Raw genomic sequence first — 12,488 nt, 5'->3', positions numbered from 1 at the left:
ATGACATTCTATGCACGTTTCAATTCACCTATTATTTTATTCACATAGTTGTCATCAGTTGCATTTGTGTTAATGGAAAGAACATACTTATTACTTTACCTCTCAGTGATTACTTTTTAAGTAAGGCAATGACAGAGCTAAACCAACTGATGTTGATACTAAAGGCATCAAAAATCAAATTAAGTCAACTGCAGTTGGACTCCAGTCATCATGCTTCACTGCAATACTGCTCAAAATATTTTCAGCTGAGACTCTGATATTCTTCTCTTGAAAAACGGAAGTTTGAATCCACAGACATCAGTTTTTTCTGCTCATGTACAGTACATAGATATATTGTTCTTTGGAACAGCTTATTAAAAGGAATACACACACACTGTGTATATAATCATAATGTGTGTAGGTACAAATTAATGAGAAAGATTTACAACAATCATCTACCACATCATGGTAACTTAAGCTCTCCCATTAAACATTGCCATCAGTGTGAAAAGCAGAATGACAATACTGTTGCTGAAGTGGTTTACTATAATCAAAACAATAAAACCCAATTCCACAATACTTTCTCTCCAAAGCTTCATTGAACCCAGATTAGTTCAAGAATCCATTTACATAAAGTTTATGCCAATGTTTACATATCACAGAACGATGATTGAACAGTTTTGACATGCTGATTCCAGTTGCTAAGTGAGATAACCAGACAGCCTGGTAGCAGCATTTCAGAAGAACAAGGAAAGATAGAACTTCTGACCTCTTGAAAATCTAGTGGGGGAAGGTAGGACTTGTATTGGTTAATGTGAACATAGTTTAATATCCCAGGTTGGAAGGGTAATTTAAAACGGCCACATGTCTGGCTCTTGTGCACAAAGTATGCTACACAAAGATCTCCAAAGGGCAGGGCAGGGTGCCACAAGTAAAGAGGGAATTTAGTTGCAAAAGGCCATCTCTCAAAGCTGCACTCAGCTGCAGGATACTTAACAGGTAATAGATTTGTTTTAATATTGATTGTGCTGGGTACAGATTGATAAATATAATGTTTGCATTGATCTGCATTGTGTCTATTATGAGATTGGTTTTGTGCATTGAATATTGCTTGAGGTTTCGGTGTTCATTTATTTTTAAGGTCAAAAGAGAGAGAGAGAGAGGTAAACTTGAACATAGCATTTCTACAATCTGGCTGGTTTTATAAATCAAGAGTAAATCAATATTGCCCTCACAATAGCCCCTATGTCTTCTTATCACAAAGGGGCTGAGCAAAATTTGGTTGTTGCTGCTTTTATCAGATAATTTAAGAAAGCATTTCTGTTAAGAAATACTAAATTGGTGCAAAAACAACAAGGAGTCCGGTGGCACCTTAAAGACACCGGACTCCTTGTTGCTTGTGTGGATACAGACTAACACGGCTACCCCCGATACTTGACTAAATTGGTAATAACAGTTGCTGAGGCAAGTGATTTAGAAAAAGCGGTTTTATTACTTTAAAATTAACATACTTTGACCCCCCTTAAGAATTCTTGCAATTAAATAATTAGCAATAATGTTACCCAAAAGTGTGCTTTAATGAATTTTCTTAAACTATTGCCAGTGTCAACAATGGCTAAAATGGATCAGTTGCTTGATTGAAAAGTACAGCCTTGGTCAGCACGTCACACAAACAGCACTATTCCAGATCATCTACAATTCAAACTGAAGTCTGGTTTTTTTTGTTTTTGTTCCCCCCCATAAATTATAGTCAAATTGGTCTGAAAATAATTTCAGGTAACTGGATACTGCAAGGTTCAGGAGCTGAGCAGAGTCTGAGCATAAGAGTTCTCCAGAAGATTAAACATTAGCAGGAGTCTTGAAATCTGAGGGGTGAGATCTTGCACTTTCTATTCTGGCAAAACTCCCAGGAAGAGTAACTTAAATTAGTGTGCAGAGTGGCATTCTATAAACTGCTATTCTAATACACCAAAAACCGGATCTCAAAACCAAGCAATTCTTGTGTTATCTTGGATTAGTGGATACACAGTGTAATTGTAAACAAACAGGCGAAAGGAGAGAAAGCCCTGGACAGCCTTTCACACAAACAGCACTACTCCAGATATCCAACAATTCTTGTTATGACACTTCTGCCCACTGAGTTTGAATTTCTATGCATAGTAAACACAAACAATCAAATCCTTCATGAATATAGTGCTCCCTCAAACATACCATTCAATGAGATGTCATCAGGGACAAAAAAGGTGCTGTGCTTAAATCCAGACCTTCAAGTAGTCTATATATGTAAATGGTTGCTCCAGATTGGACTATAGCCTCTCCTTCCCCACAGGTGAGCTTTGAAACTGGCCTGAAATATAGTGGAAGTCTTGGCCTCTGCATATTACTGAAATCTGTAATATGAGTGTGTTTGGATAGGAAGGTTTCCTATTGCCACAGTTCCTCTAAGGTGGTGGGCAATAGAATTTAGTTTGGTAAACCGGTTGGAGCAGAGCAGTCCAATGTCATACGTAGCTGGTGGAAGAGTGGCTTCTAGATCATCTTTCTTCCCCTTTAATAATTGCAGTAGTGAAACAAATCCAGATCTCCCTACAACTATTCTTCTCTCACCTTATATTAGAGCCGCCTTTATACCCACACACTATGGTTGAAATACAACCGCCAAAAGTAATTGAAAACTTACTTTCCAGGGTCTTATTTACACGTGGAAAGTGCTTAAAGTGAGTTCCCTTGCTCCATGGAGAGGATTCTTTCTGGCATATTCAATGCAGCTTCCAGCAATAACACTGTATTAACTCCCAAGTGAGAAGCGCTGTTTCTTAATAAAAGAAACTTTTTAAAAACAGCATTGCAGGACTGTTTTTTTATTGTTCTGAGAAGAGACTAGGGGCGGGTGCGTGTGCGTTTGCTTCAGCAATTAATGCTGAGCGTTTCCCAGAATCAGGGCTTCTGCAGTCAGAAGGCGATTGGCGTAAAACAATAGAAGTTTGGTTTGGCTTTGCTGAATTGCCTTGTGGGTTTTCCCAGACTGAACGTGTCCATGGTAGAACATTAGCGCCAATCCCACGTATTAAGCAACCGGTCTTTGTTCAGAGGGTTTTGTTTAATCGCAGCAGAGTAATATTGCGCCCCACGTTGCAAACTCTGACCCCCGTGCTCTGCCTAGGCTAAGGGACAACTTTGGCTGGATATAATAATTTGGAGGGAAAGGGGGTCACGGCCTTTTCGGGCTGGGCTTGCACAGTTTCTGCTTGCAAACTTTGAAAAGGTCGCGAGCAGAAGGTATTTCTACCTGACTGAGCGCGTTTCATTCCCTGAAGAAACAGGTTACCTCTGTTTATTCTCCCTTGCTCTCAGATGTAGATCTAGCGCCGTTTGATCCGATCCCTGCTTCACTCGCGGCTCTCTAGCGCCACCCTTAGAGAACCCGCGCAACTGCAGCCAAGGTTATTTTATTGATGATCATCTGTCTAGTCCTCTCCCCAACTTCAGAGTGGGCGGCAGGAGGAAAGGAAAGTCGGTCTTTCACTCTGACCTCTAGCCAGGTCGCATCTGCCAGGGTCCCGATCGTCAGGCCAGGAAGCACACGCAGTAGGGTTCATTGGTTTGTTTTCCCCTCAAAAACATGCCCCCGTTAGTAGCAAGCCCCCCCCCTTCTCTCGCAAGTCATGTGTGGAACACTCCGTGGCCGCCAATGCACCGTTTACACTGGGTGTGTACGTGGAATGCTCTTTGCGAACAGAACCGATAGCGAACACGGATTTATATAAACTCAATAGTTTGGGAGCCCCTGCAGCAGATATAGGGAGACTGGACGCTGGGAGAGGGAGGGTTGTAATGTTTTTTTGCAACGAGAAAATAACCTCCCTCCACCCCCTGGAATTTGTCCAACTGGTGGCTCAGAGGGATATGGAGCCTCCTCCCCTACCTTTCTTCACTGCACAAGATACCAGATCCGGCCAGGGCGTGCGGGACCACTTTTCCGGTCGGATGAGGGGAGGGGCAGCTGGCCTTAAAATGCAGCGTATTTTCTCCTGGAGAGAAATCATCTGCCGAGCAGTTGCGGTTAGCACACGACCCGAAAACCGCCTGCTCCCCCTCTCTCCTCCCTCCAAGATCTCACCTCAAAGGCAAATTTGCCATGTGTACGTTGCTGGTTAAACAAGGGCATTTCCATTTGTTAATTGATGCAATTACGCCTTAGTGGTAATGGGCAGGCTGGTCTCCAGGCAGCCATCAATCACCTTCCCATTGACCTGTCAAAGCCTCCCCTCCCCTCCATTCATTCCTGTTGGGACCATTTCTGGATCTAATAGAGAAAAATGGATCCCCTGCTCATCATCACTTAGGGAGGGACCCTGGGGCCAGGGAGCGGGGTGGCTGCGAGACAGAGGGAGGAAAGACTATCTCTGAGGGCTCTTCGCCTCCCTCCTCGACCCCCCCCCCCCACGTGTCAGTTCTTCCTCATTTGCGGATCCTAGGTGTCTCTCCCTTTCCTGGCAAGCTGCAGGCGCCTTGGAAGGGGGCTGGGGGTTATTTTTGGCCCCTTCCTTTCAGGGCCACTGGCAAGGGCAAGAGGATTTCAGCCTTTGCAGCACGAATAATGGACTCGGATGCAAAAGCTGGGGCTGGGGAACAGACAGATCCCGATGATCCTGGGGGAGGTGGAATCATTAGCACAGAGGCAGGCACATATTAGAGAACTTGCTAAAGACTCCAGTACATTCGCAGGCACCAGATCCACCCTAGAAGTCAGAACGGAGCAACATGATTAACTCCTGTGTGCGACATTCCCCTGCACTACCTGCAAACGCCATTTCTTTCCCTTTTCTTTCTTTGAAGCTCCAGGGCTGAGGTATCTCGAGGGGGTGGGGGACGGTCTATGTTACACTTTAGTGAATGGAATAAGTTTCTTCCCCCCCACACCCATCGCCTTGATTTTTCAACCTCCAAATTGGATGGTGTTTTTAAAGAGAGCGCGCGAGGGAGACCAACCGCGCAGCAATTCAGGTCCCTGCCTTTGACGCGCATCACAGCCCAACATTAAAACAACATGAAACAAGTGTTGAGTGCATCTTCGATGTTAGAGATGATTGGCAAAGATGGTTATAGCCTGGTTGGGGCTGTCGTTTCGGGATTACTATGACGTCACTTTGCTACCCTTCCATGGATGAATGCTAAAGAACTATAGAGCAGAAAATACTACAACAAGCAGGCTCCATAGCTTGCAAGCCTTACGTGATCCCCTCCTTTCTTTTAAACTCCCCTTTGCAGTTCAAGCCTCCATACATTGGGGTGATTTTTATATATAAACATATATATTGCTAAGAAGGATGGGAGGTGGGGGGAAGCCTTCTCTCAGGCTCCATGCCTCAGATGCCTGGCTGCTTTTCTTAAGTGAAATCATCTATAATTGAGGGAGGGGGGGAGGACCATACGTGGAAATGTGTATGGGAGAAGGTACATCTTGAAGCGGGGGGGTTAGTTACAATCGATCGGGGGGGAGGAATATTGCTTATGATTCAAAAATAAGGAGCAGCTATGTCCTTCTCTCAGTTTGGATATCCCTACAGCACCACTTCGCAGGTAAGAGAAGAGAGCACTCACTTTTGATCAGATTCCGCTGCTGCATTCCAGATGTCTTGTTTCCTTCCCCCACCCCCTTGCTTCGAGTCTTTTTAAAGGGCACATCTGGAGGCTTTTTAGAAAATGTGCGTGTGTCTGTGTGTCGCTTGTGTTATTCTAGGATTTTAAAAAATAACAACAACCCTCAGTCTGCAGGGCAAAGAACCTGATCTGTCACTGCTCTGGTTTAAGTGCAAAAAATTCTAGATGCAGCTGATTTACAAATCTGTATTGATCTATTACCTATGTTACTCGCTTAAAGCTTTCATTTGAGAGGCGCAGCGCAAGGCATTGGCTTTTGCAGGCGCTTTTCTCCCAGCCTTTTACTCTGTGGTGTTAGCCTCGCAGGCTAGTTCTTGTGCACCTATAGGAAGTATTCGGCCAGAGCTTTTGTTTGCTGGTTTATTTTGCTATATATTATTGTTGTGTGATTTATCTGTGACATGCTCCTCCGTATTTCCTCTAACTGCCTTGTATTAGCATGTGTCGATATTTGCCTGGCGACTTCCAAAAGTGCCTCCAAATTAACTAAATTGCTGCTCTATCGTAAATTGATCCATAATTTATTTTGGTTGGATTATTTATACACCGTGATCACAGCAAGGTTTTCCTCCCCTTCCTTGGGACGTTGGCTTCTCCTGTGCTTTTAAAAGTAAAGGAATCAGATGCCTTTGGCTGCAATATCTGACATGTTTAGTGCTTAGTCTATTGTCAAGTAATCTGCAATTGCAACTTCTTGCCTTTAGATCAATGTGAAGCGGAGTAAGGGGGTTTACACACAGATTTTTTAAATTTTTCTATAGCAATGGTTTCCCTAAAGTTTCGCCTGCTTTGATTAGTTACCCTCATCCTACACATGCTTCCCATTCGGTTTAGTTCCAATTTTCCTTCATTAGTTGACACTCCTTTGTAGGGAGGTTGGTTTTCTTCCCCCACCTCTAAATTCCTTCTGCGTGTTAAATAATCGCCCTGGACATTCTTTTCTCTCCCCAGTTTTTGGTGCCCGCCAGCCCCAGTACGACTTGTTGTGAAACCGCCTCCAGATCCGTGCCGGATGTTTCCTCTGGATCTGCCCAAGCGGCTACTCTCTGCTGCCCCTCTTACGAAAACAGGCTGCTGGCCAGCACCCGGACGGAACTCAATGCAGCTCTGGGGATGTACAGCTCTCCCTATTCAGCAGCCGCAGCGAGCCAGGGTTATGCCAACTACCTTCCTTACAGCACAGACCCATCAGCTCTTTACACCTCACTGGTGAGTGTATGTCCAAATACCAAGCTTCGTCCCACGTCCGGGAGCTTTTATTCTATTGCTACCTCTGGGCATAGGGGGAGGGAGGAAAAGGGGGGGGGGTCAGCTAGCCTTCAACAGGCGACAACTTTGCTTTAGGACATGGGGGGGGGAGGGAAGAGGCAGAGTGTGAGACGAGGGGAAAGTAGGAAAAATGCTAAGACAGATGCCTCGCCCTTCTGGGGTAAAGGCAGCAGCGGGGCTCCTCGGGACAGCAGGGATGAGAGAGACAGCAGGGGCCTCATAGGATTGGAATGCATGGAGCCCCCGCTGATTCAGCCAGACAAGTGGAGGAATGTCCTATTTTAACACCTTCAATTTTAACGTCAAACGCTGCTCCTTCCCTTCCAGACCCCTCAGTATGAAATTAAGGATGGCACCAGCAGTTTGCACCCGGGATTCGCTCAGCCTGCTGCTTTCTACCCCTACGATCCTTCCTTAGGGCAGTACCAGTACGACAGGTAAAACCCCTTTGATCAACTGCGAGTTGCATTCATATCCCTCTGCGCTGCAGCAACAGCCATCCAAAAACCCCGGGATGTCCTAGCTGACAAATGTTATACAAAGCATCCAAGCAAGCGGCTAACAGCAGTCAGCTAACGTAAAACTTTGCCGCTCATCTCCTTGGTAATTGCAGCGGTAATCAAGTTCCAGGAAAAGGCGAATTGGATTAGCAACATCTGCTGCTAAGGCGGTGACACGTGATACTCTCTATTAAAACTGGGTGTAACCCTCTGCTTATGACCTCCCAGCACAGGGTGAACTCGAAACGGGACCGCAACGTAATGACTCCCTCCCCTTCCCTGGTCCTCTTTGTTCCTAGGAATAAAAGCATCAGTCGGGGTTTTTTTTAAAGTAGCAAATAAATAAAATACCCAGCGTGAAGTAAGCTTAGTAATTCTGGCTAATAAAACCCAGTGGTTGGGGGGTGGTAATTGTTTAGCTTGGGTAGCTTTAATCTTAATAGACAGTTTGCTAGTATAGTTAATTTTGCACCACTTCCGCATATTCCCATCCAGTGACATTTCCTCTGTAAATATTTCATGGCAGGTATGGGACAGTGGATTTCAGTGGCTCAGCCAGGCGCAAAAATGCAACTCGAGAGACAACCAGCACCCTTAAGACCTGGCTGTACGAACACAGAAAAAACCCTTATCCCACCAAAGGGGAGAAAATCATGCTGGCCATCATCACCAAAATGACTCTGACTCAAGTGTCCACTTGGTTTGCTAACGCCAGACGGAGGCTCAAGAAGGAAAACAAAATGACCTGGTCTCCCAAGAACAAAGCAGGAGAAGAGAGAAAAGATGAAATCAAGGGGCAGGAAGAGGAATATGGCACCGAAAATGAAGGCAAAGGTAGGGGTGGGGGAGGCCATCTAGGACGAGTGACTTTGAATTGGATTGAGCTGGGGTGAGATCCATTGATTTCTGTTTCTTGAGAGCCGTGTCTTCATTAGGAAGGTGTTTAAAAAGCAAGACGAGACAGACCCCATCTCAAAAGACACAGTAGCAAACTCTATAGGAAGTGGCATTAGGTATCAGCCTCTACAAAGCATCCCCCACACACAAATATCCTGTCAGCGACTAACATCTTGCGTTGCACACCCACAATGCTCGTGCCCTTTCACTGTCTCACTAATGTGTTGGTTTCTCCCCCCTCCCCCCCTTCGTTATTTTAAAAAGCAGGTCAGAAAAGCTTCAAGGAAGAAAAGGAATTGAGACTGAGCGACCTGGACGATTTAGACGAGGATGAGGAAGACAAGCGTGCGCACCCGGCGGCTTCCAGTGCCAGCTCTGCTTTGCCCGAGCCTGAGACAAGGGACTGCAGCCTGACCCCACCCAGCAATTTCCACCCTCTCCCCTGTCACAAAACCATGCCGGGGGCAGGGGGAGACTTTTTAGAGACCGCGGGGCAAAAGGCGGCCAGCGTGGTGGGCACCGTGAGTCCGGGGCAGCAATACGAAACCACAGACAAGCCCCGAATCTGGTCGTTAGCTCACACCGCAGGGGCCAATGTGATCGTTGGCCGCGCACACTCCGAAGCAAGGACAGCGAGCCCTGGCTGTTTGCTCGGCCGGGGAAGGCGCGCTGTGTCTGGACACTGCCCCGAGGCGAGACCCCTGGCCAGCCTCAGAGCCCCGCCCGTGGCGGACGGTGCGTTCGAAGAGCTGCCCCAGGCCACCAAGATTTTTCGAAACTCCTCTTTCAACCTGCAGTCTATCCAGCTAAGCTGCGCTTCCTATCCCGTCCTGGGGGAGACGTGCCAGTATTCTTCAGGAGCCGAAGGTACTTCCATATCTCTCTTCACCCTGATGGGGGGAACATATCTGAATGCTAAAACAGGCAGCCAAGCCTAAACAAACGGCCTCCTTCCCCATTAGCCGCCTGCTTCTAGTCCAACACGTTTCTTTACAGCACCGGTCACATGAAAAACATACAACTCCTCCTGCTAATTCGATGCAGCACAGAGCTGGCTGCTGGGCCGAATCCTTTTCTGTCATGTTTTAAACAATGATTCTAGTACAACCAACTCCTGGGTGGAGTGAGGGAGTGGGGTATGGGCAGGCCCCACAAAGTCCCAGAGGCTGAAAGGATTTCAGAGAGCTGGGAAGCCTTTTGGCCTGGGTCAGGCAAAGCAAATGTACCTTGTGAAGCTTCAACGTTTGTGATAAATTGGTTGTGTCTATACGCAGGGTGTGGGAGAAATGTGAAACCCAGCCAAGGAGCCATAGATCTCAGTGAAGGTTGTGTAGTGCAGCATAAAGATAAACTGAGAACAGCTTTTAGGCCAGTGCTGAAGAGGTGAGGTAGGTAAACGAACTTTCCTGCACACTAAACCATTGTATGGACTCGTCAAGGGGACAGTAAAAGATGTGTATTTTCAGAGAGAATCCGTGCCGTGTTTGCTAGGGGAAACCGCTTCAGTTTCGAAGTATTACAAACAGATTCTACAAAAGCCCAGGGTCCCCTTGGCTAGCGGAACTTGTGTGCGCGAATGACTGATGTGACCTATTAAAACAGCCCGACTGTAACAAACTATATGATTTTGAGTGCTTAGGGGTTCAGGTTATTGGGTCTTCCGAAACATTTGTGGGAGAGAGAGAACAGTTGCTGGCTACCGTGTTGTGAGTTTGGTGGAGAGAGGATGGAGAGGGGAGAGGATGGGCGCAAATAATGCTATCTGTGTTCTGCTTTGCAGGGAAATTTCTCCCAGGACCAACAACTATTCTAGTAAGTTAGTTTAAAACGTTCTTTGAGCACACAGATAATTAGGTCCACATGTTCCTTTTCAGGAAGCAAATTGCTCCGAAACATTTACTGTGTCTTTCCCAAAAAAATGTTGCACCTGAGTTTAGTTTTGTAAAACTCCACAATTTTCAATATGATAAATTGGGATCAAGTATCAGAGGGGTAGCCGTGTTAGTCTGGATCTGTAAAAGCAGCAAAGAGTCCTGTGGCACCTTATAGACTAACAGACGTTTTGCAGCATGAGCTTTCGCGGGTGAATACCCACTTGCATCCGACGAAGTGGGGATTCACCCATGAAAGCTCATGCTGCAAAACTCTATTAGTCTATAAGGTGCCACAGGACTCTTTGCTGCTTTTATAAATTGGAATGTTTTCATAGCTTTTAGCCTCTTAAGGCGCGGGGCATACACTTGACCAATGCTAGTGAAATTTTCATCCCCTTTCTTTCCCTCTCAGCAGGTTAGCCCAGCACCTTTGTGAGAATCCCGAAGATGGGTCTGAGCATCAAGGCTCTTGGCTTGAAAAATCCTCCGCCAGCAGGGAGGAGCCCTGCTCCTTGAAAGCATTAAATATGACTCTAGCGTCCCGTCTTCTTTTATGGAGGAGCGGTCATAACATATGCACAACTTGCTTTTCAAAAATGGATGAGACTAAAACCCCGCTCGGAAAGAGAGCGGGGGAACTTGAATAAATTATAGACTTTGGCTCATGCACTGGATCATTGTAGTTTCGCACAAGTTTACAAGACAATACTCCATCCCCGCCCCGCCACTCGCTATCACTCCGAGTTTGAACAGACCCGCCTCAAGAACCATCGTGTTCAATGTACAACTTTGTAATTTGTAAAATACCAGTGATTAGCGTGTTTACCAAAAGGCCAGTATTAATTTTAATTTCACCTTGTCCTATTAAAACAAACCAAACAAACCACAGTGCTTTCATTCCTCCCATCTCCCCCTGTCTTTGGTAAAGTATGTTTGTAAATCTCCTTGTCTGTGTCGTTCTGAAGAGACAAAAGAGTGGGGTATTGTTTTAAGGACATTCGACGGGCTGTTTAGTTTCTGTCATTGTATAAAGATCTCGCTGAACGTATTTTTAGGAGTCTCTAATTAAAACGAATCAGCTGAATGCTGCAAAGCCGTCTTGCAAACTTGAGGAACTTATGTCTGAACTATTCAAAGGTATGACCAATAGGACAAGCGAACGCTTTCTCTCTCCCTCCTTCCTGCCCCCAGCTATGTTGGCGTTCCCCTGTTTTTAAAGCATCCACCCCTCCTCCCAGACCTGCATGATGGGGTGGGGGGAGGGGATATTGGGTGCCCCTGCCAGTTTAAAGTCTAGCAACTGGTCTGGAGTGGCAAAGTAGGGCATTGTGAGTGGTCATCACCATAATTCTGTTAAAAGAGCAGTGTTGAACTTTACAAGGCAGACAAGAAAAGGAAACCGCATCTCTGCATTATTTCTGTTTAATTAAAAGTGTCATCAAACACTTTCTGTTCAGACTAATAAACCAAGCAGGGATGAGGAAAGAATGTTTCTTTGTTCCCTGTTTCTAGAAGCAGTGGCAATAATTTAAATTAATAACTGTGGTAATTAAGAGGTCATCTATAGATCAACCCGATACCAGCTATTTCCAAGTTCACCAGGGTCAACATTTACATTAAGTCATTTGTGGTCAATAGAGTCCAATGAATTCTGCCTTAATAAATCAGGGAAATCAATCTTGAAAATCGAGTAGAGTTCTACATGTTTACCAAAGGCTACTAAGACAAGTGGGACTGCTCAGGGGGGATCCTATAGTATTGTGACCGAGAAGAAGTGAAGCGTTTCAGGGGGATAAGAAACCGAAGATCAATGAGAAGGGATCGGAGGAGTGATTGGAAGTGGTCTGTGTAACACACCCACGCTCTATGAATCTGTAGGGTGGGATTGTGTCTATACTGATAATAGACTCACGTCTATAACGTCGTGTTTTCCTTCTTTAGAGTATGCTTCATACTTGGAATTTGCATAACAACTGGAATAAGTAACTATATGTTTGTTATGAGTTAAATATCATGTCTTCCAAGTATGAAACACACACACAAGACACACAAAAATAGTTGTCCTTTGCATAATGACAGGTTTCAGAGTAGCAGCCCTCTTAGTCTGTATATATACAAAAAAGTTGTATATGATCTCTATAGATTATGAGTATAACTCTCACACACACAGCGGTTTTATGTGGCAAATGTAGCATGTCCTTTTTATTGTCAATACTCCTAAAGTGCATATTTTAATGTCTTTCCCATTATTTATAAATATTTCAGCTTTAATGCTGAGCAGCAGCACGGGGTGTTGTGATGAAGA

General features: G+C 45.3%; 1 protein-coding gene across 2 annotated transcripts; it reads left to right on the top strand.

The window, feature by feature from the left end:
- The first annotated feature begins 5,491 nt into the window (after positions 1–5,491).
- Positions 5,492–11,653, top strand: IRX6 (iroquois homeobox 6). Of its 2 annotated transcripts, none has more exons than XM_039503836.1 (8): positions 5,492–5,562; positions 6,595–6,852; positions 7,240–7,349; positions 7,939–8,246; positions 8,574–9,176; positions 9,584–9,692; positions 10,090–10,121; positions 10,596–11,653. In XM_039503836.1, the coding sequence occupies exons 1-8, from the start codon at positions 5,518–5,520 to the stop codon at positions 10,601–10,603; spliced, it is 1,473 nt and encodes a 490-aa protein (XP_039359770.1). In that variant the 5' UTR covers positions 5,492–5,517; the 3' UTR covers positions 10,604–11,653. The 2 variants fall into 2 exon arrangements, with proteins under 2 accessions (XP_039359770.1, XP_039359771.1); XM_039503837.1 differs by lacking the exon at positions 5,492–5,562 and adding an exon at positions 5,861–6,001 and having other exon boundaries at positions 10,596–11,652.
- The last annotated feature ends 835 nt before the right edge of the window (positions 11,654–12,488 follow it).

This window comes from Mauremys reevesii, linkage group 16 (assembly GCF_016161935.1).
Source record: "Mauremys reevesii isolate NIE-2019 linkage group 16, ASM1616193v1, whole genome shotgun sequence".
Taxonomy (NCBI): domain Eukaryota; kingdom Metazoa; phylum Chordata; order Testudines; family Geoemydidae; genus Mauremys; species Mauremys reevesii.
Note: the sequence above shows the minus strand (reverse complement) of the source record. Positions and strands in the feature narration are given on the sequence as shown.

Excerpts from the sequence above, each read along its gene's own strand:
- IRX6 (XM_039503836.1), top strand. The coding sequence starts at position 5,518 with ATGTCCTTCTCTCAGTTTGGATATCCCTACAGCACCACTTCGCAG. Across the intron at positions 6,853-7,239 it reads CAGCTCTTTACACCTCACTG|ACCCCTCAGTATGAAATTAA; the intron begins GTGAGTGTATGT and ends CTTCCCTTCCAG. Across the intron at positions 9,693-10,089 it reads TTTAGGCCAGTGCTGAAGAG|GGAAATTTCTCCCAGGACCA; the intron begins GTGAGGTAGGTA and ends TCTGCTTTGCAG.